Source organism: Micromesistius poutassou (genome assembly GCF_964030765.1).
Source record: "Micromesistius poutassou genome assembly, chromosome: 15".
NCBI lineage: Eukaryota > Metazoa > Chordata > Actinopteri > Gadiformes > Gadidae > Micromesistius > Micromesistius poutassou.
The window spans coordinates 4,273,027-4,300,114 of record NC_140285.1 but is presented as its reverse complement, the minus strand read 5'-3'; the positions used below and the strand labels follow the sequence as shown (position 1 = coordinate 4,300,114).

The window sequence follows — 27,088 nt, the reverse complement described above, 5'->3', positions numbered from 1 at the left end:
GATTTACAATGCAGACAGCCTGTGCCAACTCGTCCGGGGGCGACAGATGGCAGAGATGTCAGATCCTTGTGTCAGGTCAACAGGGGGATCTCACCTGAGCTCACCGTGTACACTCTCTGATCGCCCTCTTGTACTTCAGTGAGGTGGGCGGACACAGGCGTCGGCAGACCGCTGCACTCAGCGTAGATCGCGGTGATAGCGTTGGTTTCCATCCGTGTGCACCGCTATTCACGTTGTGATGCAACGTTATATAGTCTATGTGCAAAAACCTATAGATCAACAGTTACACTAGTATGAGTTAGTGCACGCTAGGTGAATGTGTGCGCCGTGTTTCTCTTGAAAGCATGCACTTGAAATACACTTGTAAATACACATGTAAAATTAGATAACTTTGATCAGTATAACGATTCGGCCAATCTGCCGGCTTACCCTGGTAGTGATTCAGGAATTGTTTGACAGTTCACTCCGTGGCCTCCATGTTGGATCAGAAATGGACGATACCACTTTAGGTGGTAGCAGGGGTCGTACCAACCACAAGAGGGCAGTACAATCTTACCACTAAACGTCAAATGTCAATATTTAAACGGAACGCAGTCATTATATTCCGGCCGTTTGAGAAAAATTGTAACAATGTCATTTAATATCCTTTCGCAGTTGTATACAATAACCCATGATTCTGAATGTTTCACTTTAATTATTTATGCAAATTCCAAATCAAGCAGCTTCTGTATGGTTGTTGTTGCCAATACGCTGGCATGTTTAGGATAAGGTTTACGCTTATTTATAACAATTAACGACTAGATAAGAATAGATTAGAGCAGGGGTAAAAACACGTGTTTAGAGTGCGTGCTCTGGGAGATAGGATGGGAGATTTATTTAGAATTCGCTGTGGTGTGTGTGTGTGTGTGTGTGTGTGTGTGTGTGTGTGTGTGTGTGTGTGTGTGTGTGTGTGTGTGTGTGTGTGTGTGTGTGTGTGTGTGTGTGTTGTTGTGCGTGGGATGTATTGCATTTAATGAGTTTTATGCATTGTGTCCTTTATGCACAGTATGAATAAATGAGAACTTAACTGGCTCATCTTTTTTTTTTTGAGTGTTTGAAAAAGGTATGAGTATGACTGACAAAATGCACCGTACTGAATAAATCATTTGTGTGCTTGGATGTACCCTGTACTTGGCCCCTGAATGTAACATGTGGCCCCTTAATGGCCCCTGTTTCAGAAAAATCCTAGAACCGCCACTGCCAACACATGGTGCTGTAAAACCTGTTTGTCAACAACAAACAAGTTGTTCCTACCCGTGAGATGGGTGTTAATAGTGACATGGATTGGCTTGTCTACAACATTCATCGGGAACATTGGAGGGACCTGAACAAACAATGATAAAATATTTTCCTCAACTAAAATCGAGATCACAGCAAGGCACTGAACATGCACAATTGTACTGAAAAGATTTAAGTGAAAAGTTTTCACTAATCTGGAAACTGAATTAATATGTGATTAAGGCACTTGACAATCAACAGCCAGCTCTGAAGTCATTTTGTGAAACAACAACACCTCGATTAAGTAAATAAATACATTTATTTAGAGTGAGGCACTGCAACACTGTTGCACTGCAACACTGAGACGCACGTCTAACTTTGTTAGACGTGCGTCTCGTGGAACACCACGTTGCCGTTGGTGGTGCTGCCGTGTTTGTTGATGGGGTGACTCCTGTTCTCGTAGGCCTGGGGAGCAAGAGGGGGAGAGATTTTGAAACGTTTCTTTTGCGCTCTTGTGAAGGAATAATCCCGGGTCTCCGCTGAAAATCCAGCGTTCTGTTGCCGTATCAATATTTGTGACCAACTCTGCAGTTTATTTTTTTCAGTTTTGAACCTCTTAGTGCAGGGGTCTTCAACGTTTTTAGGCCAAGGACCCCATAGCTGATAGAGTGACTGAGCTGGGACCCCCCACTACATATATTGTATAAAATGGTGTTAAATATTAAACTGGGCCTACAATAACATGTAGGACAACCTATAGTGTCATGTATAAACATACCTTGTTATTGTGCATACAATAATAAGGCTTAGTAACAAAGCTCCATCCATTGTGGCTCACAAAATACCTAACTCACAATTATTTTGATAAGAGGTCCTGACTCAATCGCTGCTATGAAGGTGTCAGATACTAATTTTACCGCAATGATTCATGGGTAGCCTTTCATCAATGTTGCATAAATGTAATATGTTAGTTACTGAAAATACACATTAACATGAATAATAACATGAATACACATTAACATACCTGTTATTGAATGCATATTTGAAAATGTATATGTTGGATTCATGTTAATGTGTATTTAAAAAAAGAAATAAATAAAAATAAAAATCGAAGAATAATTTTGCGACCCCACAGCAGTACCTCTGCGACCCCACTTGGGGTCGGGACCTCAAGGTTGAAGACCCCTGTCTTAGTGGACCATGTACAATATTGTAGATCAGGCTCAGACATTTAACAATGCTTTTTACATGCACTTGTTTGTCGTCTTTTACATTGTCTGTCTCACATGTTGTAATGCGCTGTAACTCGTACCATGCAAATTTGGAAGGATATGGAAAATCGTTTTTCAATACTTCTCAATACTGTCCACCCAGATGTATGATTGACAACAATTCAAAAACTCATTGGCCTCACACCTATTGGTATAGTTGTAAAGTGTTTTACTTTTGTTGCGCAATTTACAAATCTCTAGGAAATGTGCCTCAAATACATTGGGGGTAGGAATCTTAAGTTTTGTCACTATTTGATTTGGATTCTTGTGTCACGATTCAAAATTCTTGGATTCGATTCAAAAATAGATTCTGGATTCAAACCGATTCTAAATTCAAAATTGACTCTCGATTCTAGGAAAGACGGTGTGGCAAATTATGGCATAAAATGTGCATAAGATTATGCATTTTATATATTCAAAAAAGTAAAATCAACTGATTGCAATAATGTAAACACAGAACCCCTAATATATACTTATAAATTAATCTAAACTCTCCCTCCTCTCTCTTTATTTCTTAAAGACCGGGTAAACCAAGAATAATTATGGGTTTTGAGTTTATAATACCACAGGAAAATATATTATTAACCACCCTGCCAAATTTGAAGGACTAAAAAAATCGCGAAGTATATAAAATTATGCTTCAAAGTTGATGAAAAATGAGCAGTAACCCCAGGCTCAGGACGGTGGGGGCGTGTGCGCTGCAGGCCAGGAAACCACGCCCATCACCGGAGAGGTCCAGCCCCTCCCAATCTCAAAGCTGAAAATGGACAGCAGGGGGCGGGTTTATGTGAGTATGACCGCTTTACGTAACGCGGTCATCGATGTAGACCCGCCCATTTTAAACCTGCACACAGAACATTCTCTGAGGCCTAGCTCCTCAAGGAAATGATGAATGGGAAAAATATTTTTTACATGTTTTGAGGGACACATTTAAGGCCTAATTAATATGATAAGAAGAAAAATACTGAATTTGGTTTACCCGGTCTTTAACTAGTAACGCTGCACTTTTTGTCTTCCTTACATCCTTACAGGTGTCTTGAGATGAAGTGTCTGATAAGTGTCTCAATGAGAACCTCCAGGACTCACCTGCTTTGCGGAGGCCAAGAGGTCCTTCGCCTCCTGCTGGCCGGTCTGCTGCACCATCTTAGAGAAGATGCCCTCGGGGTCCTGCAGGAGGGTGTAGGGCTTGTCGTAGGCCTGGATCTCCCCTGCGTCGAGCACCTGGGCACACCGTGGTCTCTCAGGTCAAAAACTGCTCCGTAACCACAGGCAAATAACACTAAAGCAGAGCTGCCATCATGGCATTGAGGGTTTTTTGTCCTCTTGTCGACCCAAATTCTGACTTTTGACACAAGACATGCTTAGGTTTTCTTGCAAGGTTGTGTTTAATCAACGGATTTCCAAAGATGTTTGCGGTTCACCAATCAAATGCCGCTTTTCCACCGCCAGTACCAGCTCGACTCGACTCGACTCGCCACGCCTTTTTTGCGTTTCCATTGGCAATTCCATTTTTTTAGTACTACCTCCGTCGAGGTTCCAAGCGAGCGGAGTAGGTACTTTTGTGTGACATAAACAGGCTGCTGGTAACTGATTGGCCAGCGGCTGTAAATGGGAATAATCACTCAAAGTTAAGTTGTGTCCGGTGTGGTTGGAGTCCAGAGACCCGCTCCCGAGGGGGACACTGAACAGCGTTTCGCCATGTGTGTCGCTCCTTTCCCGGGGCTAGAGTTAGGCTGTGTGTGGTTGTGTGTGTCGGGCGTGGTTGTGTGTGTCCGGCGTGGCTGGAGTCCACGGACCGGCTCCGGAGGATCAGCGTTTCGCTGTTTCGTTTTAGTGTCATTCCTTTCCCAGGGCTCAAGTTTCGCCTCCATCAACGTTACCGTATGACAACAATAGACGCGCAGTCATTGCACTTTTTATTTTATTTTATTTCCCATCATAACCTTTCCCGGGAATCAGGAAATAGTCTTGATCAGATTCAGATTTCCCGGGAATCGCGTCTCCCGTGATTAAAACCTAATGACGACCCGCCCATGGTGGAGAGGTTCTTTTCTACGACCCACCCACATTGAAGAGATACTTTTTTAGATGGAAACGCGCCTGGAACCGAGTCGAGTCGAGGCGAGTTGAGTCGAGTCGAGCTGATACTGTCGGTGGAAAAGCGACAAAAGGTCCTTAGAGGCGCTAGCTTCACCTTTACTGCAGGGATAGTACTCATGGTAAACTGGTCAAGAACAGTAGCTTAAAACCAGCATGGCTGGTACGGTACAGTACAGTAGACTTAAGTTCCTGTAAGGTAAGGGTTCAACAGGAGGAGGATTAGGAGGAGTAGTTAGGAGGAACAAGCAGGATTGAGGAGAAGTGGGAGGAGGGGTGAAGAAAGTGAGGAGGAACTAGGAAGACAGGGAAGCTAAAGGTGCAGTTGGGAGGAAGGGGGCGGAGTTAGGAAGGGCGAAGGAGAAGTGTTTTAAGGAAGTGAATGGGAGGAAGGGAAGGGTAGGAGTGAGGTGAAGACTCGAGGTGGCAGGGAGGAGGAGTTAATGGTGTGGTTTCTAGAGGAGAAGAGGGTCACTTAACCATGATGCGGTCGCTGTCTATGATGGTGTTGAGCCTGTGAGCGATGGTGAGCACCGTGCAATCTCTGAACTTGTCCCGGATGGTCCTCTGGATCAGGTCATCCGTCCTATGGCAGGAAATACAAACCTCTCAGACTTGAAGAGCAACACAGAGCAACAGCAGCCCCCCCGCTGGTCAAACACACTCTACCAAAAGCGCAGACTCCATCTGTGGCTGGTACCTGGGGTCTACGTTGGCCGTGGCCTCATCGATGATAAGAATGCGGTTCTTCCTCAGGATGGCTCTGGCCAGACATACCAGCTGCCGCTGGCCCACGCTGAAGTTGGAGCCCGACTCGGCCAGAAGCGTCTCCATCTTGGCGGGAAGCTCCTCCACTACAGACTTCAGCTGAACCTGCACCCGGAGAACACACAGAACCACTTCCTTCAACACACAGAACCATGTACCTCAACACATGGAACCACTTCCTTCAACACACAGAACCATGTACCTCAACACATGGAACCACTTCCTTCAACACAGAACCACTTCCTTCAACACAGAACCACTTCCTTCAACACACGGAATCACTTCCTTCAATGTATGTTCATAGTGTAACTGGTGTGGAGACAGCATTTGTGGTAACGGTGTGAGCAGGGGTAGAAGGGCTACTGGCCTCTTGCAGAGAGTTCCAGAGCTCCTCATCAGAGTGCTGGCTGAAAGGGTCCAGGTTCTTCCTCATGGTGTCAGTGAACAGCACAGGATCCTGGGGAACCAATCAGAGGAGAGCTCAGCTACTGACCCTCCAGAATCATGAGCCAGCCGTCTCCCCCCAGAAGGAGTATGAGGAGGAGTACCTGAGGAATAATGGACATCTTCTGGCGCAGGTCGTGGAGGCCGAGCTCAGAGGTCAGTATTCCGTCCACGTAGATCTTCCCCTGGGGTTCTGCCAGGCGGAACAGGGCAGACACCAAGGAGCTCTTTCCAGCACCGGTTCTCCCCACCACGCCCACCTGGAGGACACACGGAGAGCACAACCAATCACACTTCAGATCTCAACTGGGTCATCCCTGTATGTTGCAGAGTTATGGCCGACAGTCAAACCAAGTTGTCCTACCTTCTCCCTGGGCAGGAACGTGGCGTTCATGTTACGGAGGACCAATGGCCCGTCGTCGCTGTGGGAGAAGTTGACCCCGTCCAAGGTCACCTGGCCTTCGCTCGGCCAATCAAACGGGGGACACTTCTCGGTTTCCCATGGTGCTTCGCTCTCCAGCTCTGTGTACTCCAGCACTCGCTCCACTGAGGTCATCTTAAGAGAGACAGTTATGTTTTAAACTTAAAAAGGGCCCCAACATTATATGTGAGGCTGGTTGGCCGTTTCAAAATCGAGCAACTTATATGGACATCACAAGTTGGGAGTGTCCATCCAGATGAATGATGGATGGATCAACTCCACCGGTCACCTACGTACTGGACCGTACCAATTGGTAGGCTTCAATCCAATCCAATCCAATCCAATCCGTCAATCCATCATATATCTGGATGGCTACTCCAAATTAACATTACAATACAGGACCTCACAAACACATCTTAATTGGTTATTGACCCAAGTGGACCCCAGACTAAGTTGGGATCCAGCAGTCCTTAAATATGTCACAACAGAGCTTCAGAGCTTCTGTGACTTACCGAGTTCTCCACTTCTGCAGTCTGCCGGACTCCCCACTGGAACATCCCCGCAATGGAGATGGTGTAGGACAAAGCCAGCCCCACATCCCCTGCACCCAGGTCTAACAGAGGAACAACACCATGACACGTTATGCCACCAATCAAACATGCATTGAGAGCACTCAGGCCATTCATTTGATTGGCTTTGATAGCTTTTGTGTGTTGAGGTACCTCAATCCCAAAAGGATCGTCTTGAACCTGGAACACCGGCGGTTCAGAAGGGGTATTGTACCCGGTACCCTTGAGGTTCTGAAGGGGTATTGAACCCGGACCCTGGCCATTCAGAAGTGGTATTGAGCCCGGTTAACAGGAGGCAGTACAAGCAGAGTTTTCTTACCATCTCGGATCAACATGCAGGCAAATGTGAGGACAGTGACAAAGACGGCGCACAACAGGTCCAGGCGAATGGAGAACCAACGTGTAGTGCACAGTAACAGGTACCAGGTCTCTGAATGCAAAAGTAAAGTTTGTATTACAGCCTTGGGTTGATGCAAAGTAATCGGGAACACAGTAAGTATTCATTTTATAATTTGGTCATAATCGATAACGGAAGAAATAAAAAAGTTAAGACATCACTAAATGGGGCTGGGCCCAGCAGTAACATAATGCTTTTGTTTGATTTCCAATGTGTCTAATACACGTCATTTGCACAGTACACATAGTACAGTGATTACATGGCATCAGAAAAAAGGGGCGGGGCACCTGAGTGCAGGTCCAGGTGGGCGTCAAAGATGTCCTGGAAGCGCTGCTCGTCTCTGAAGGCCCTGATGGTCCACAGGCCCTGAAGCGTGGAGGACAGGTGGGAGAACACGGGACTTCGAGCTGCAGGAAGGAGCACAAGGAGCAGGAAGTTGACCTCACATAGGGCAGGGAGTTAAACCCCCTCTTGGAGGATCATATCATGTGATACTTGACACTTGTGATGTGATACCCGTGGCTCCAACTTCGTGTTCTTTCAACCTATCACGGCATCTTTCAAGTGACAAAATAGACAGCAAAGGTCTTAGCTAGTTGGGTGCCTTACTAGCCTTACTAGCAAACCGTGTGCTAGCTGCAGTAGTGCTGTGAAAATGAAAAGGGAACTGCTGAAGAACATTAGCATAAAGACATGAGCCTAAGGCCTGTTGGGGGGCTTACTGGTCCCCTCGAGTCGCTTGATGTCCCTGGAGGTCTTCAGGAAGTAGCGGCGGAGGAACACAAAGATAATAAGGAGCGGTACGACCAGGATCAAGATCCAGGGAAGGACTGACGCCGCCACCACGATCACACCGACCATATGCAGGGAAATCTGCCAGAGACAACACGGACAATCAATTTACTGCATTGAACCTCATTTACCAATCTCTATATCTTTGTACTACAAGTGACGTTGAATTCTTGATTCTGATTGCTACTAAATGTGTCCAAGGCAATCGGTTTGTGAACAGCACCTGGCAGGCTTCCACAAATGTCCAGGGCAGAACTACGTCCATCTCACCGATGTCCTTGGAGAACCGGTTCAGAACCCTGCCTGAACCACACGGAACAAATGCAAAAAAACACGTCTGGTCCGAGACTCTCTGAGAAATGTTCAACGTCAAACACAAAGAATTATTGTCATTCCTCCAGCCTTGGTTTTCTTTCTTTATTGATTGATTTGTTTGTATTTCACCAAAGCAATTGAATGAAAAGGATTGAATCACCACTATATTTCCTAATATATCTATATACCACACCTGCATACACGCGCACATACATTAGGTTTAGGAAATATATATTTACCAGCATAATCATTAGATATAACCATTCCATTATGGTCAACATTCGTTTTCCATTATTAAAACACAAATGTTTGATTTACATCTAGACATGCATTGCACGATTTGGATTTGAATAATAACAACAAATAACTATGGCGACGCATTAGTGCCATAAAGCACTAATGTGATAAAACATGCATTCGGGCGTATTATATTATTTCACACGCGTAGATATTAACTGCGAGAGCGCAAATTATCTCTGCGCGTGCACACTCAGAGCGCTGCTCCCCGAGCGAGGAAAACAGCTCCTCGAGAGCATTACCTCGTTGCAAGTGAGAGGGGAAAAAAACTTTGGTCGCACAAAACAACCTCTCGCGCCTAACAGCCTCTCGCAAATGATGTTCTGCTCTCTCGCTCAATTTAATTTTGGCACTATGGGGGAGGGAACCAAGGCAGGACGGGCTCTCCTGTGATTGGCAGTTTCTGCAGATAAGAAACCCTTGGCTGAATTCGGGCATTTGAGATGAACGAAAAGTAATGACGTGTAAAATTTCATCTACGTATGTTTCTGAGAAATATGTTAGTGTAGCTAAACATCAACATTAGTCTTTGTATAGTCTAGAACGTTATTACTTAGTCCATAATGTTAACCGTAACGAATAGCTAACGTTAACCGTAACGAATAGCTAACGTTAACTTTAGGGTTAACATTAGTTACACAAGCCATTACTTTACGTTCATCACAAATGCCCGAATTCAGCCAAGGGTTTCTTACCTGAAGGGACCTCTGCCCAGCATGAATGAGAGGAGGGCTGAGGAGGGCTGTCAATCAAACCTCGCTCTTCAGAAACGCCCAATCACAGGAGAGCCCGTCCTGCCTTGGTTCCCTCCCCCATAGTGCCAAAATTAAATTGAGCGAGAGAGCAGAACATCATTTGCGAGAGGCTGTTAGGCGCGAGAGGTTGTTTTGTGCGACCAAAGTTTTTTTCCCCTCTCACTTGCAACGAGGTAATGCTCTCGAGGAGCTGTTTTCCTCGCTCGGGGAGCAGCGCTCTGAGTGTGCACGCGCAGAGATAATTTGCGCTCTCGCAGTTAATATCTACGCGTGTGAAATAATATAATACGCCCGAATGCATGTTTTATCACATTAGTGCTTTATGGCACTAATGCGTAAATAACAACTTTTTCCTACCGATGGGGTTCACGTTGAAGAAGTGCACGGGCGCGCGCAGTATGGCGTCGAACATGCGGTTGTGCAGGGTCTCCGTGCTCTTCACCAGCACATAGAAGAAGAGCATTGCCCTGACAAGCCCCAAAATGAGCGCGGCTACAGTCAGACCTGAAAACACATCAGCACAGTGTTTTGCAATGATCGTGAGATACTTCTGGAGGCGTGTTTTAAAAAAAGGTTTGGAGGTACCGAATATATTTTTGGGAAATATATGCTTTATCAATACAGTGTCCCTTTGATCTTCAAAACATACTCATGATAAAATACAACTCTTTATGTAAAAGAATACACAGTCTTTAGAAACCTTACATTTTCTGGACACCACTTGGGACCAATGGATGTCAATCTCAAAGCTTGGATTTGTAAGGGTAAAGTAACTTCCCTTTCCTGTGTTTTTAGCATTAGGTCGGTTTTATTTATGTCATGGTCAATGTATATTGGAATGACTGCTTGTGTCTATAGTGTCTTGTGTCTGCTGTACCTTAATTGAACAGACGCATTATTTATGGCATAAGCTGCACCTGTGTTTTACCTACTATGAAAAGGACCCATTAATTGTTCCTCTCCCAATGGACATCGTTTTCCTCTTAATTCAGGGTCAACCAATTTAAGTGTCTGCTAAGTGACTAGCCTGACTGGTGAACGGGATGGATCACAGCAATTGTGATCCATCTCATTAAGGCGAGCTGTGTTTGTGCTGTGAAAACCAAAGTGTTTTTTCCCCTCACCTCCGTAGATTCCCAGGTAAAATGGTATATCCAACACTTCAGTGGCGTTGTTGTTGGTGTGATTTTGGATTGAGGTGGTGCAACCCGTCAGGCTGCTTTGCTTATCGGCCCTGATGAAAATAAGGTCACAATGCTGATTGTCTAGATCCAAAATAGACTACATCCAAATACATGGCTATTTACAATCCCAGTTTCTAGCGATTGTGATTCATCTTTAAGGTACTCAAGTTCTTAAATGCCATACTTTTATTCAAGTGAGCTGTCAAATGTGAAGTAATAGGCTTACATAAAAACATGAATTCTTATAGATTTACCAATAAGACATCCACCAGTCCTGAAGGACGTAGGCCACCTAGATGGAAGAAGAGACAAAAACAAAAAATAACCAAACAAAGTATATCACCTGTCTTTCATTACAAAAAAAATATTTTTTTGTTTTACAGATAAATCACCACCGACTGACTACTCTGCTCCAATTCACTCGATTGCAGTAGCTTGCGGTGAGCATAAATTTCAGTGGGGCAGAAACTACTGTCGTATGACCACACCCACACTTTATATGTATATTTTCAGCTACATTAAAACCTAACTACTACTGGCGGAATAATTTGAGTTAAAACAAAACTGAAAACAGTTCCAGAATATGACCATGGGGCAGACTACTTTACAACCGTATAGGCGTCTTTTAGCGCAGATTGAAATCCCTATTGAAGCCTGCAGGGTTATTTGATAAACATACGGAGGAACGCGATCGCTGAGCTGCCCTGCCCCAACATTGCATGATACATTCAACTAAACTAGAATCGCCACCATTTGATGTCAACAAACCAAATATAGTTGGAAATCCTACAGAAACTATAGATAGCTAATGTGATTAAAAATAGACTTGGAGCAATGATTTACTGAGGAACTATTTTTTGGGAGCGTGCTATCGCAAGTAGTTCGCTGCCCCACCCGCCCATATGGACGGCACGTCCAGTGGCGGATTTAGCAAATTTACCCAAGGCAAAGGTATGTATGGGGCCCACCTCATCCGATCTTTAAAAGAGAACAGAGAAAAAAAAAAGTACTGACTGAATGACAGGAAAACCAGCACTGTTTATTCATCTTTGCAAATATTGCCAAGATGAATAATTGACTTTGTATGTGTGAGTGAGTGAGTTTGCAATTGGCATTGCACTTGAGATTGACATTTCAATCATTCTACAAAAAAACCCATGTACAAGATACAGGATATTGTAAGTGAATTGACATTACAGTTTTTTACAGAGATTGAACGTGTGTGTGTGTGTGTGTGTGTGTGTGTGTGTGTGTGTGTGTGTGTGTGTGTGTGTGTGTGTGTGTGTGTGTGTGTGTGTGAGAAAGGGCTGAAGTTACAATTGCATAAGCAGACCCATGTACAGGATATGACAGAAAGTGTGAAGGAGTGAGTAAGTGAGTCTATGAGAGAGAGATAGAGATAGAGAGAGAGAGAGAGAGAGAGAGAGAGAGAGAGAGAGAGAGAGAGAGAGAGAGAGAGAGAGAGAGAGAGTGTCTATGAGAGAAATTATAGATTGTGCTCCACATCACACACTTCTGACACAGAGCGTCCTACTTATTGATGTCTTCTCACAGGTCTTCACCTAGCGCCACTTCACAGCTAGCTGCTGCTGCTGCTGTAGCGGCATGTTCAACACTTTGGACGTTGTTGTTCCTGTCTGTATCCCCAACAGTAGCCGTAAAAAAGTGTGTAATCTTTGGCAGCGTTGCCAAATACTTATCTGCGTCTTTTCGCTTTTTTCTTTTATTTGAGCCGCTTGGGTAACTTTATTTCCTAACCCTTTTCCTAACCCTTTATTTGATTTGATTTTCCTGTGTGTTTATCTTTTGCGCCATTATGGACTAGTCCATTTCATTGTGAAAGTAGGGGGTGTTTGTGTAGGGACAGATAACCATAAACTGGACATTTTAACTACTACTTAAACGTTTCAACTTATTTCTTCAGAACATTCAGACCGCCACTGGGCACACGCCTGCTAGATTGTGTCCATGATGTATGCAGAAACACGTAAGAATTTATTTATTTTTTGGACGCTGGTTGGACTCAAGAGATGGAATACAAAATGCAGGTGCTTGCCATCAGCTGGCAGTGAGCATTTAGCTTACGTGAGCAGCTATGTTGGCCACAACGAGCAACAGCAGAGTAAGGATGTTAGCACCAGCATGTATGTACTTGTAGTACATGCCCATCCCGATAGTCCCCTGCAGACGGCTCTCCTCCACAGCTGTTTGGGTATGTTCTGCCTTTAGAGATGAAACAATAACACTGTTACTAATGGAGCAGCTTAGCTAGTGGCCCTAATGTAGCAGCTAAACTACTTTCTAAACAGTGTTGTCACAGATAAACCGTGTTAGCATCTGAGTGACGGACAGTGTTAGCATGAAATAGAAAGTAAGCATTAGAGACAAACAGCGTTAGCATCAAGCTATACAGTGTTAGCATCAAAGAGACAGTGTTGCCACATCGAAAGTGTTAGAGTCCCACCGGCATCTGGTCTGCTTTATCGTTGACCGTGGGCGCGGAGGTGTTGGAGACAGTCCGGCTGCGAACCAACTCCTCTGACATCGCCTGATGCTCCTCTTCGTCCTGGTCTTTCAGCAGAGAGGTGAAGTCCAGTCCAGACTTTTGCAGCTCTGTGTACCCCCCCTGGGCCACCACATCACCCTGAGATGGACAACCCACAGGGTTTGGCTAACGTTTCACATTTTGCATACATAAAACCAACAATAGCACTATCTGGGTTTCAGATCAAATAACAAAATCAATCAAGTTTTTACTTTTCTTACTTTGAATCAGAGATGTATAAAGTACTAGAGACCCAGAGTTGAGTAAAAGTACAAGTACTGTATCAAAAAAGTGACTTGAGTAGAAGTAGAAGTGTTCTTTAAACACCCCACTTAAGTGGAAGTACTCAAGTATTCAAAATGTTTTGTACTTAAGTATTGGAAGTAGTTTCTTTTAAAATGTACTACTCAAGTAATGAAAGTAAAAGTATTGTGTTATGTTTATATTAAGGAAAGCAGGCAAAAGTTTGAATATCATATTGTTTATATTATCTCAAATATTTAAACACACAATAGACACACAATTCCTTTGGCTGTAGCAGCAGTACAGGACAGGAAGGACAGGAATACAATACAGAGCTGTCAAAGGCCACGTACAAGTGTTTATGTAAAAATAAACAACTAAAACACCTCAAAGGCCAGAGGGGTATTCCAAGAAAACGGTTAAGTAACAAACATGGGTAAGTTAAAAGTAAAAGTATTAAACTCATCAAAATATGTAGTGAAGTAAAAGTGGAAAAAATAATAATAATATAAAAAATAATACTCCAGTAAAGTACAGATACAACATTTTAGTACTTAAGTACAGTAGTGAAGTAGTTGTACTTTGTTACTATACATCTCTGCTTTGAATGGAAACATAAAACCCAAATGCTATTCAGTCTAGTTCAGTTTTGTTTAATGTTGTTCTGAAAGACTTTAAATAACAAGCGATATGTGGCTGAACAGAAAGAGGAAGTTGTATCACTGATTGGATTTGTCCTACTTAGTGATTGGTCTGATTTTGCCATGCATGAGTGAACATGACATGTAGACTGCTCTGTGATTGGATGGAGGAGGAGGGGGATGTACAGACCTCCTTGAGAACCAGGATCTGGTCGGCGGCTTTCAGGTACTGCAGCTGATGGGTGACCAGGATCCTGGCCTTGTCCTTCAGAATACCACAGATACACCTGGAGAGGGGACACACACACAAGTGTGTGAGTGTCTGAATTAGTTTACTTTTGTATCAATTGTGCGCTGTATAAAATAGGATGAAATCTAGGGCTGACACCATCTGCACGGTTGGTCAATTGGTTAGTCAATATGCTTTTGTCTGACCAATATGCTTGCCATCCATTGCGACCCACAATATTAAACACGTAAAATTGGATCATTTGACGTGTCCTCCTTTTGACTATGCAACGCTGCCCGATGCAGCACTCTGAACAAGAATGGATTCAAAGCCACTACTTCATCCAAAGGTTGTTGAGGCAGAGAGTTGCTGGCAGATTAAGGACAACAAACGTGTCCATTGTGTTGCTAAAGCCTTTGTACTGCGGGATTGGATGTGCTTAAATTCCTATCCAGGACTTTTTTCTCCCTCCCCCCACCCAGCCACAAACCTATCGTCCGACAGGAAGTGAAGGATTCTCATTTCTTAATTGATCATTATTAATATTGTGTCAGTGGTCGTTTACTTTTCAAACAGGTGCCTCCCGACCTCGGCATCGACGGCACTGAGAGGGTCGTCAAGGAGATAGATGTCAGCATCCTGGTACACAGCTCTGAGACACACACACACACACACACACACACACACACACACACATTTAGAAGAGAGAGAGTAGTACGGGACAGGACGAATCCGATAGATATCTATGACGACAGTGAACTAATCGAGCGGTCAGAAGAGCACGCAGAAGAGCAACGCACGTTCCATTCTGAGTTCCATGTGCGTTCATATGAACGCACATTGCTTAAACCAGGCTTAGTTAAGCCAGGTCGTAAATTCCATTGGTGCAACAAGTGTACAATGGAATTTAAAGACAGGTCTTAAGAAAGACTAACTAAGACTTAAGACTAAGCTTAGTAAAGAAGACCAATTGGTGCAACCGGCCCAGTACTATAGCAGTCAACACTGTCTATGGTAATGAAGTTTTCTTTATTTTATATTAGGTGAAACGGTAAACCATGGGTCAATCATTATCAAGGTTTTAATGATAATTAAATTTGACACGTTAATAATGACCGTCAGGAATTTTACCGCGGTTTATTATAAAACCGGCAACCGTTTCATCCCTATCGGTAACAGATTTTTTAGTGAGGCCAGGAGAGATGGTTAAAGTGGTTTTAACATCCAGGATGGTATATTCCTTTAAGCCCCGCCCCCTGGGTTCACCTCTCCAGGGTTCAGGTGAGGTGAGCATCAGACTCACCTGGCCAGGTTGACGCGAGCCTTCTGCCCCCCACTGAGTGTGGCTCCCCGGTCCCCGATCAGAGTCAGGTCCCCGTCTGGCAGCAGCTCCATGTCCTGGAGCAAGTGGAAGAGAGCTTCAGAACAAACACAAATACACACTTCTGTACCCGGCTATAAGACGTATCGGGACGTAAGAAGTCTAGCTGAAACCAATGTCAAGCCCAACCCACTGACACCTCAGGCCTTCTTACAGGACTGCCTTACAGGACTGCTTTACAGTACATTGAGGGTACATTGCAATGGAAAAACTTCACTTTGAAAAGTACACAATTTCCTTCCGGGGGAGCATGCCCCAGGACAGCCCTAGAGGGTTACTAGCCAGCCAGTCAGGTCTGAGCAGCATGATGAAGTGCAAGAGAAGTTAGATGAGGCGCTGGATGGGGCAGTGCAAGAGCAGGTCGAGGCAGAAGATGGACTGCAGACAGAGCTGAGTGAACCTCATCCAGGAGATGGCATGGGGCGAGTCATGAGGTCTGGATTTATGGATCAAGGATATCCTGATCCTTGATCATAAATATATATATAATGTAAATGTCATTGAGCCAGGTTGTTAGGGTCTAGGCGGAACCACTCACCCTCTCGAGGGCGCAGGACCACAGCACGTTCTTGTACTTGGCGGGGTCTAGCTCTTTGCCGAACAGGATGTTGCCGCGGATGGTCCCGGGGAACACCCAGGGCTGCTGGCAGGCGTAGGTCAGCTGGCCCTTCACCTTGAGCACCCCCTTGTCAAGGGGCAGCTCCCCCAGAATGGCACTCAGCAGAGAGGACTGAGGGAAGGGTGGGGGGGGAGGACAGGTGTTTCAGTTGTCATGGATGCACTTTCCTTTCATTGACAAACTTTTGACAAACACTGTAACATGGCAAGCAAAATTAAGGCAGAATTTCGGTTTGGGGATTGTTATGGTGTTCTTAAGCAGGTAAAATTTTTCTAAAAGTTGTCGTCCTTCTGCCACAGTGAAATCACACTCTACATCACACACCAACACTGGGATATCTCTTAATGGTAATGCGATCAAACACAACCTCATAGCAAACACAGGTAAGGCATCATTTGTTGTGGTATTGACATTATTCTTTCACATATAGTTTGATAGATGAGATTAGACCACAGTATGATAATGATTATAGAGCTGGACTCTGTGGAGTCTCAGCTTTCATATGACATCTTGTTTGTGTAGATAGCACTACGTGAAAAATAAAAGCATGTTAGCATTTAGCTTCTACCGGAAGCGCAACACCCAGCCATGGGTGAATACCCAAGCCTCAAACCATAGACTCAAAAATTATAACTCAGACTTGTAAAAGTTGGACACAATCAGGATAAGTAGAAGTAGACAAACGCTTGGATGTCCAACAAGTGTCTGTCTCTTTAAGTTTGTGAGTTTATTCTTAGTAACTTAGTTTAAAAACGGTATAAACAAACATTGATACTCAACAAGCATATTTCCAATCAATTAATCAACACCAGTGAAACAAGAAATACCATAGCACTTAAAGCTTTACATTGTGTTTCTAGGTTAAATATTGAAGTGGTAAGGCTCTGCGATGTCCGAATATGTTTAGCTACCTTGGGCTAGAGCGGGGTGATGTAATCACGCTCTAGGGAAGACAGTATTGAGTTCGTGCCTGTGCTATTTGTGGCTATAACAAATCAACGTTGCATCTCTTGGCCAAGAAAGAAGAGTTGAGGAAGAAATGGTTGGATCGGACATTACCAATATTTCAACATTTACACGGCTTGGGCACGGCAGCCCGGGCACAGCGATTGAATACAGAAAGAAGAGCCGCCTCATGGCAGCTCTTCTTTCTGTATTCAATCAACCAGAAACCCCCAAGGAGCCCAGTGGTTCTCTCTCTCTCTCTCTCTCTCTCTCTCTCTCTCTCTCTCTCTGTCTCTCTCTCTCTCTCTCCGTCTCGCTTGTTCTGTCTCTCTCTTGTTCTCTCTCTCTCTCTCTCTGTCTCTCTGTAAGTTGAATTGGTTTTATTACTGTGACGGATCCAATCAGAGGCGATTTTGCATTTGTCATTAGTCATAAGAGCCCAAATCAGGTCGTTCATCCCCGCCCACCTCCTCCACCACACTAGAACAGTGTGAAACAGGCTTTTTTTTTTTCACCAAAACGACTCACAGGGCATTTATTGCTACTATTGACCAACACCTTTAAGGAAAAAAGATAAATTTGAAATTTCGAAATTCCACAAATGTCTGAATGGATGGATGACCCCTGACCTTTCCGGCGCCCACGGGTCCAATCACCGCCACCAGCTGCTTCGAAGTCACATTCAATGAGATGTTCTGGAGTGAGGGTGCGTCTTGGATCTGCACAGGGGAGTTAACGCACACAGATGCACACGCACTTGTCAGCACCTTCATTTCATCATTTAGTGATTGGATTTACTCCCGGAGCATAATGTGCAGAAGTACTTTTGTTAAAAAACACATTATAGTGGGGTGCGTTCATTTTGTGAATGCACCAACCAATCAGCGTGGCCGTGTGAACGAGCCACAGACATCGGGGACAGGGCTGGTCCTCCCCACCCAAAGGTACTGGTTTTAATCCATGACGTCCTGACCCAAAGTCTATCATTTTAAATACACTGATTGTAAGGGTTGATAATATATTATGAGGCAGCATTGTTTAATGCATGTGCAAAATGGATGACGTTGAAATATAGTACGCTGCCAAAAGCTAGACAGAAACCACCCCTCGCCATCATTGCGGCCACATATAAACAGATGGAAAGGGTGCGTTTTGGTGTATGTACGTAGCTCAAATATTATAAATGATTCCTCGTTATTGAGGCAGGTGACAGACAGGCTTGTGATACACAACATTAACGTTAGCTTTCGCAATGAGTTGAAATTAGCTACTATTGGCAAAATAAGGATTACGACGAAAAGTAATAAGTGTTTCATTCAGTGACATATTTTTGTGGAGTGTTCACTTAAATCTCATATGAGTATCTCCTGAAAAGCTTTGCAATCAGGCCCGAGACTTTCGACAGACAACTGCAACTTAAATTTAAGAGCTAACCCCACACTCTTGTCAATGGTATAAATGGTCAGCATGCAACAGGAAGCAATTGTGGCGACAAAACAAAATATTGAAAAAACATGGAATGTGTGGCGGAATTTCCCAATTTTGCATGCAAGTTCTTGCCTTTTCCAGGACATTTGATGAATTTGGAAATTTTCTATGTTTACATGCCTGGAAAGCAACCTTTTAAAATCAAGGTTTTCCAGGACAGTTTCCAGGACAATACGGTAATCATCGCAAATTTTTTAAAGTCTATTCATTCTGACTAAACAGTGACAAACTGGTTATATAAATATATTAATTGCATTCAATAAATTTTATTAATTTCATTCACTGTTCACCAATCATCAACAAAGCACTAAATAAATATAATATTTTACCTGAAATATGCTTAAACATGCTTAGAAAGGTGCTGTAAGCTAAAGCTATAATTTGAGTGTCATTTGTTGCAAATGACCTAGCTATCTGCCAGATATTATTGAAATTCGGTGTGAGAATATCTGTTGACTAGTTGACGCTTGCCTCTTTCTGAGAAAATTTTGATTTGGACCACTCCTGGCTCATTTCTGACCAATCAGGGCATCTTTTCCCTGATTGGATCGTGGAATTAATCTTTCCAGTCCATCACATGAGTTTGAAATGCAAAACTGCACAAAAATACACCTTTGAGAAGATGGAGAAAAGTATGGAGGGAGGGAGCAGAGAGAGGGGGGGACGTTTTGGTAGTTTGGTTTCAAAAGCGTGCCCTCTTCTGCTCCCTCGCTCTCTTTAGAAGTTTGGAATCAATACCTACGGCACCTTTAACCCTTCCCTCCAGACCAACACCAGGGAACACAAGAGGTTTTGCTGACCTTGTCCCAGTAGCAGATGAGGTTCTGGATGATCACAGAGGCATTATTTTTCTGGCAGACCACATTGCTGCACTTGGGCGATTCCTCCAGCATTAGGAAGGTCTACCAAAAATAAAACAGACAGATAAACAGATTCAATAATAATAATATTATAATATTATGAGTATGATTATTATTACGAGTAATAATAATTAATAATTAATCAGTATGATTATTATTACGAGTAATAATAATCATAGTTATTATTATTACGAGTAATAATAATCATAGTACATAAAAAAACTAAAAAACAATGTGAGTAAGGAGACGTACATTATGCACAATGGAAAACTCACTAAAAGCCTTTGTCTAAAGAGTATCACGCATCACAACTTATAATTCATCGGTTCCCTTCCTGCACCCACAAGCCAAACAGGAGGACGATATATTAGAGGGCAAAACTATAGGAAAATACATTTAGGTTCGGGAAAATGTAGGCAGAATCTTGATGACATGTGAGCATACATGAAACACCCCAAGAAATCGTCGAGAGGTGTTTAGACTCGTCAGGCTCCTAATGGCCATCACCCCCCCACCTGGTGAGGAAATACGGTTGCTCCCCCTCACCTGGATCCGTTGCACGCTCACATAACTCTCAAAGAGAAGCTCGATGCCCCTGGGGAAGTAGAGCGTGACAATAGTGGCCGTGTTGCTGTACAGCGACACAGTAACGAAGACAGTGCTGGCCGTGATGGTGTTGCCCAGCTGCACGTAGATGGCGAAGGTGATGAAGACGATGACCTTGTTGGCCGAGAAGCAGGAGGCCAGGTTTATGGCTTGCAGCATGGAGCTCTTCATCACGTTGGCTATCTCCTCCCTACGGGGGGACAGGGGGGTTTAGAGACAGCATCACGTCTTTACTCCACACTACTGTCTTAGCACACCATATATATTGGGCTAAATATATGATGGAGGGAGTATGTTAGTTGGTAACTTAACCCTAAGTAGTAAGCTACCAACTCCAGCTTACTAGAGGTGGTACAGAGTTGGCTACCCATCATACATCTGGGTGGAGTACACACACACACACACACACACACACACACACCACAAATGGACAAATTCACACCTGGGGGTAAAATTGGGGGCCATTTAAATGGTTAAAACCCCTCCTTACCCTCTGAACCGTGAAACCAGAGCCGCATAGGGCTTCTCCCAGGCGTACATCTTGATGATGCGGATGCCGGACACCACTTCGTTCATGGTGTGAATCCTGCTGTCGGTGAGCACCGCCATCCTGCTCCTGCAATGTATCATGGTATACTTTGGTCATAGTTGTTGAAATTATCCAAAAAAATAAATGAAGCCTTTACATGTGGCTGTGACATGTGACAAGTCGTCCAATCATTTGATTCAGCCCATGTGTCTAACTCTAGCGAGTTAGACACATGTTTAGGGGAGTGGCTTTGTCTGGCAGGAGGGGTTAATGATGAAAAATAAACATTTGACAGCAAAGTTTTTGATTTAATAGCATCTGAAACCCTGCTGCACATTTGAATGCATTGCATGATGTCACTGAACTGCATACAAGTTACCTTAACATGGAGAACAGCCTCCCAATCCGGATTTGCAGGGGCATCAGTATTATGGGGACTAGTATTCCAGCCAAACACGAGGGCCCGATTTCTGCCCACAGTAGGGCGACCACCACCACTACCTGGAAAGGCCCCATCCACAGGTAGTTCAGGTAATAAATAAGCTGGAGAGTAAAAGAAGAAACAATCAGGAGCAGCCCTATTGTGGTGATGGAGAGGACCGCTAAATTGTGAGTGAGGGAGAAAAAAGACCATAGATTATATCATAGGTTGTGACTTTTTTGTCAGGGTCTATGATATAATGAACCTGTCAGACAAAAGAATAGGTCAACAAATGAGTGAATAAATACACATTACATTTGTTAAAAATACGCTATGTATGCTTAAGTTAATGCTCACATTACTAATTTGCATATGCAGTTTTCTAGGACTCATCTTTAAAAGGCAAAAGAAATTTAGATCAAATTCAATCATCAGCGGGTGTAGTCTTTAAGAGGCTCACTTATTTTTGGGAATTTAGCAACTACGCTTTTAGTAAAGAGACTTAACAGGGAATTAATTTGAAACATATAAAGGAGGGCTAGTAGCTCACACTCAATGATGCCTTTCCCTGGATTAAATGAGCTATGAATGCCATCTTAATTTGTCAGTAAAATTAACTGCATTCAACAACTTTGAGCAAACGTCTCAGCCTAGCCATCCTGGTCGGTGGAGATTTCACATACTTCTTCTAACTTGGCGATGTCGTTGGAGAGGAGGTTGACGATCTGACCCGTGGTCGTTTTCCCTGTGGCCGAGTTGCTGAGACATAAGGCCTGGAAGAAGGGAAGAACAGCATTAATGCTTAACACACTCAGGGGTCTTACCATGAATAAGTTACCCAACCACGACCCTGACCCTGAAAAACAAAATCTGTTTCCCTCCCTGTTCACAGTGATTCCAGGAAGTGAACTTGAAAAGCTCCAATAATCTCTATCCCTCTCAATCTTTATAATGAATTATTATCTTGAATAAATAATCCATCTTGCATAACTGCACGTCTACACTCAAGTCACCTGCACCTTTAGCTCACTCCCAGAATTCCTAGCCAACTGCGGGTAAACTACACCCCATTTCAAGCCACACCCACTCCCCCCCAGCCCCGTCCAATAGGCTCACCTTCTTGTAGATCATGTGACACAGGGCAACCCGTATCTTCATGCCCAACTTCCCATAATGCAAGTACACGTGATTCATCAACACCAGCTGAAGGGTGCATAGGGACAAGCCGAGGGCGTAGCAGAATCCCAGTTGTAAACCATGAAGGTCGTTGGGGTCGTAGCTCTCAAAGTAGCGCAACAGGTACCCCAGCAGCACCGGCTGGGCCAGCTTGTTCGCCCCCTGAGAACAGAGAGTGGTTACGTCCAGATGCTCCATTAAGTTACATTCAGCAGATGCTTTTGCATCCACGCAAGTCCGCCAGTTCCAACTGAATGTCGATTGTCACAATCAATTTTCTCTGTTCTCTTTTAAAGGTTGGATGAGGTGGGCCTTGGTCCCCCAATTTTCTAAATCCGCCACTGATCACATGGCACACGCCACACTCAGTTGCACGAATGGAACGGAAGTTTGGTTCAACTTTTGTCCCAACCCTTCGACGCGCCGCAACCTGCGACCAGCACACGAGCTGTCTGATGCCCTGTCCCACTCTTTATCTCGTCCTAATAAAAGTGAACAGGAGGAGTGGCCAAACGTGAGCCTTTACTTTAAATCTGACAGTTTCATCTAAAAGATATTGAAACTATGGTTTTATTTTAAAGATGTTTAATACAACCGCCTACGTAGTTTGATTCCATGTGTATTTCTTATCATTATTTTCTAATATAATTATTTTCTTTATAAAAACAAGATTTGGCCCATTTGATAATGGATTTCTAGGTTAAGGTATAGGTTTAGCCTTAGGGCCTAAGCCTAAGGCCTTAGCGTACACCTATGGTATAACACTGTGGTGTGTGGCACATTGCATATACAACATTGTTCATTATAATGCTCATACTAAAGGAACACAAAGTTGCCGTGGGTCGTAACGATGGGGATAACCTTCCTTCCTGGAACTCTCAGCCCTAAACACATTTTTTATGTTCATAGTCTATAAGCTATAACATATAGACTTGAGAGCATCAACAAAAAAGAAAAGTTTATCAGGGTAAAATAAAACATGAACAAGCCTGTTTGGTAGACAAAATTAGGATTAAATATCGGCCTGCATGCGTAATGAGTCGTGATAAGTCGGCCTGAATGCTTATATTACCTCAGTGAATGCAAAGAAGCCCAGCACTGAATATAATTTCCAGTGGCAACAGATGATCGCTTTGGATAAGCTTGGTTCTTTCAGGTATCTGGAAGTCTTCAGGCAATTTTCATCCCAGTATCTGTTAAATTGGGTTAGATAGGTCTTATTGATCTGTGCCAGGATTGAGATCCCTCCACCCACCTACTTCAAATGTCTTTTTTTTTCTTAACCTTTTTTTTAACCTGTGGTGTCACTGTTCTTTTGGGGCTGATTATAACAATAATATGAGTAGTAAATTCTTTACACACACACGCACCTTTGCAAGGTCTCCCCCAGTATTCTTGAGCGGTATTCCGGCAGAACATCGTCCACGTCCTCTCCTTCAAGGGACCGTTTGTAACCGATACGAAACAAGGGGTTCAGCCAGCTGGCGATGGAAGAGAGTTTAGAGAGACTAAAATCATAGTAGCCTATTGGCTTCCGATTTGTACAATCCAGTGTGGTCTTTTATGTTGGCATATACATTTTACAAGGTAACAACTGTACACCCAAAGCTTCGGCATCTTAAAAAAAACATACTTAGATTTACAAAATAGAGAAAGTTAAACAGTCAGGGAAATCTCTTAAGGCTGCCCCACACTACAAGATTTTTTAATCTTATGGGATTTTTGAGTCGGATGTACACCACACACAAAGAGAATCTCAGCCGATTTGTTGCTCTCCAATCGTAAATACAAATACATAATATTCAAACACAAGACGGAACACCACACACTATAGGACAATCTTGTCCGATAATTGCACACTGCAGGGCCGTGGAGGCTACGTCATCCAGCACGAGACAATTGTAGAACTAGAGCAGCTTGCGTCAACAGTGAAAATGGATCAGTGTCTTCTGACAGCAGTTGTTTCCGCTCTGCTTATTTCTCTGTTTTCTGTAGCACTAATTGCGTTAAATGGTTACAATTCCTAAGTACAGTACAGGTCGGAAAATAGAACGCTTTGGCGCATTATGGAGCACCTTCGGGTCAGCATGTGTGTGTGTGTGTGTGTGTGTGTGTGTGTGTATGTGTGTGTGTGTGTGTGTGTGTGTGTATGTGTGTGTGTGTGTGTGTGTTATGCGCGTGTGTTTGTGTGCACGTGCGTCGCTATTATGTTGACTACACACTGTTGAGTGAGCCAAAGGCTCGAGGCCAATTTCCACCAGGACCGTCACGGAAGTGTCACGGCTGCGAACCGGCTGTGTTCCGTACTGCAATCCCCACTGGAAGCAGTCCGGACACGTTACGGCTGCGACGTAACAGGACAGGACACTGTGTTTTTTGTAGCGTATTCTAGCATTATAGCATATTCTAGCATGCATCAGGCCAGATATGTCCTTGGTGACTAGGGAGGCATCCGCTCATGTGTAGAGCGATTCATACACGTATCAATTCTTGAGATATTAGCAGGCCAGGTGTCTGAGAAGCCCAGAGACCAAGGCCACGAAAACAAGCATAATGCCCATACATAGCCACGAGAGGTCAGGACCAAGCCACAAACTAAGTTGTAATGCCTACACAAGGGACCAGCACAGAGTACACATACGGGTATCCAGGAGGCAGGAGCTCAGCACCATGCTTAGCTAATCAGGGCGCATTACGGAGGCCACGCCTGCCCATTCATAAAGTCACAACACATAGCTCAAGGGTCCAGAACGCTCCAGGTAACACATTTTTCGGATGGAGTGTTGGGGTGTCAGGGGTGTTGGCCAAGTTGAAGTCAACGTAAGCTCGCAAACCTTTTGCTGTCTATCAAGCAGAGACGGCTTTTCATTGGCGCAAAAGTGTGTGCACCAGTGTGTGCCCCAGGCCAATGGTATGGCTTTTCTGTTTTTTTTTATATCACCACACGAACAACAACAATGGGTAAGCTTGCCCAGGCCCTGCAAGTCAGGATGTAGGCTATGAATCTGAATGAATAGTAGGTGATAGGTAATAGGTAGTGGCCATCCCCAAAATGCACCAGAATACAGGAAATCAAATCTACCAAATTCATTTTTTTCTATTACTGCGCCCCACCAACAATGTTTATCACCAGGCACCACTGGTATGTAGATCTGGAAAAAGAGGTGGAGGGGTTTCTGCTATATTAATAAATGTATTTCAGGGGAAACAGATGTTATTTGGTGATTTTCCATCATTCGAATACCCTTGTACTGTATTGAAATGCTCCCCCAGAGTTCTCCTATTAATTAGTGTGTCAAGGTTGCTATGGTGGTTGCTATGGACACCGCCGCCCCCCCCCCCAGTTATCATATACATCCATATGCACTTGTTTACGACCTATGACCATTATTTAGTTTTCTGTAACATGCACGCATATATCCTGAATTTAATCCATGGACATGTTATATGACATAATATTCTGAACAAACCCCGAACATTTCGATTCTAGGTTCCCATGATAGGAGCGGGATGCTGTGATCATCACTTAACGATATGACGTGGTTATATGACGTGTTTCCAATTCAAACATTGTTTTTGACTTACCAGAAGAAAAGCAGTGAGAACCAATTTGCCGTCGCCTCTGGGTTGGTCTTCTCTGCTTTGCTCTTGACTTGTTCCATGGCGGTGGGCCAGTTGTGTTTGTCTGTGTCACTTTGGAGCCACTGTATCTTTGCTAGGGATGCCGGACTGTATACACATATAGACACTCAAACACCGACGACAGACACCAGAAAAAACCTGATTTGGTTATGGCAATGAAGACAAGATCGCTATTGGCTGTTCCCGCATGGACTTCCCTTTGATTTGATTCAGTCGGATCAAATCTTTAAAACAAAAACAAAAAAGTAATATATTTGAGCATCAGCAGGAATGAGGATATGATGTTGTGGTAAGTGTTGCAGTTCTCAACCGATGCCAACATTTTTTAAGCAAGAGTTGTCCTTGTATTGTTTGTAAAGGGGAAAACCTGAACATAATAGTATCCAGGAAATAAAACTTATTATGCAAATTATCCAAATCAGGCAGTGTAACAGATGACATGGCACGGCTAGCTCTGTGGAGGTCACCTACCTCAGAGCTAGCCGTACTAAATATGTGGGAGTTTGGATAAACAAGGTGCTGTCCAGGGCAGTGTACCCCCCGCCGCCAGCCATGACGGAGAGGAGGAGGAACGTGGGCTACAGCGTCCACGGAGAGGTCCTGGATGAAGGAGCCATGGAGGAGATGGCAGAGAAGAGCGAGGCAAAGATGTCGCTTTCTGTCAAGGTCAAAGAGTTGTTGAGGTAAGAAAAAAAGTAGAGAAACACGACATGTTAGGAAGAATAGATGTCAGAGCAGGGGTTCCCCAACGTTTCCATGCCGTGACTCACTTGTGGGGGTACTTTTGGCCCAGGATACCAACTATTATATCGTTCCATAAAATACATTACAAAGGCCTCTGGTCAAAGTTTGTAGTGAAAAGATAAAGCAGTTTGATGGTAAACACTAATAATACAAACAAAAAAAGGGCCACACAGTGAGTGGTTATGATATGTTTATTTCATGTAACACAGATTTTATTTTTTTAATATATATTTTTATTTTTATTAAACCTTTATTTATCCAGGTGAGTCCCATTGAGACCTTTAGCCTCTTTTTCAAGGGAGCCCTGACATACAGACATAAAGATATTGCACAAAAAACATGATGAAGCATAGAAACTGATCACGTAGACATTACACAAAAATACGACGAAACATAGAATCAGAGCACGTAGACATTGCACAAAATTTGACAAAACACAAAAACAGCACAGA

At 43.7% G+C, this 27,088-nt stretch overlaps 2 protein-coding genes across 2 annotated transcripts in view; both read right to left on the bottom strand.

The window, feature by feature from the left end:
- Positions 1 to 483, bottom strand: part of LOC311360114 (acylamino-acid-releasing enzyme) — a 10,389-nt gene extending 9,906 nt beyond the window's left edge. The window contains exons 1-2 of the mRNA XM_084480215.1: positions 430 to 483; positions 95 to 269 (exon numbers count right to left, since the gene is read on the bottom strand). Coding sequence (XP_084336341.1) covers positions 95 to 212 — 118 coding nt within the window. The 5' untranslated portion in view covers positions 213 to 269; positions 430 to 483. The remainder of the gene's footprint in view (positions 1 to 94; positions 270 to 429) is intronic.
- A 1,155-nt stretch (positions 484 to 1,638) lies between these two features.
- Positions 1,639 to 25,912, bottom strand: LOC311359729 (ATP-binding cassette sub-family C member 4-like; the record flags this gene model as incomplete). The annotated part of the gene is made up of 31 exons (XM_084479778.1): positions 1,639 to 1,722; positions 3,615 to 3,749; positions 5,106 to 5,211; positions 5,326 to 5,498; positions 5,761 to 5,850; positions 5,942 to 6,097; positions 6,202 to 6,393; positions 6,771 to 6,871; positions 7,147 to 7,257; positions 7,512 to 7,631; positions 7,947 to 8,097; positions 8,240 to 8,319; positions 9,741 to 9,887; positions 10,508 to 10,617; positions 10,822 to 10,859; positions 12,653 to 12,790; positions 13,032 to 13,211; positions 14,187 to 14,283; positions 14,791 to 14,877; positions 15,529 to 15,623; positions 16,145 to 16,336; positions 17,800 to 17,889; positions 19,459 to 19,560; positions 20,065 to 20,314; positions 20,615 to 20,740; positions 21,033 to 21,196; positions 21,758 to 21,847; positions 22,191 to 22,412; positions 23,323 to 23,443; positions 23,621 to 23,731; positions 25,836 to 25,912. The coding sequence occupies 31 exons, from the start codon at positions 25,910 to 25,912 to the stop codon at positions 1,639 to 1,641; spliced, it is 3,936 nt and encodes a 1,311-aa protein (XP_084335904.1).
- Between the last annotated feature and the right edge of the window lie 1,176 nt (positions 25,913 to 27,088).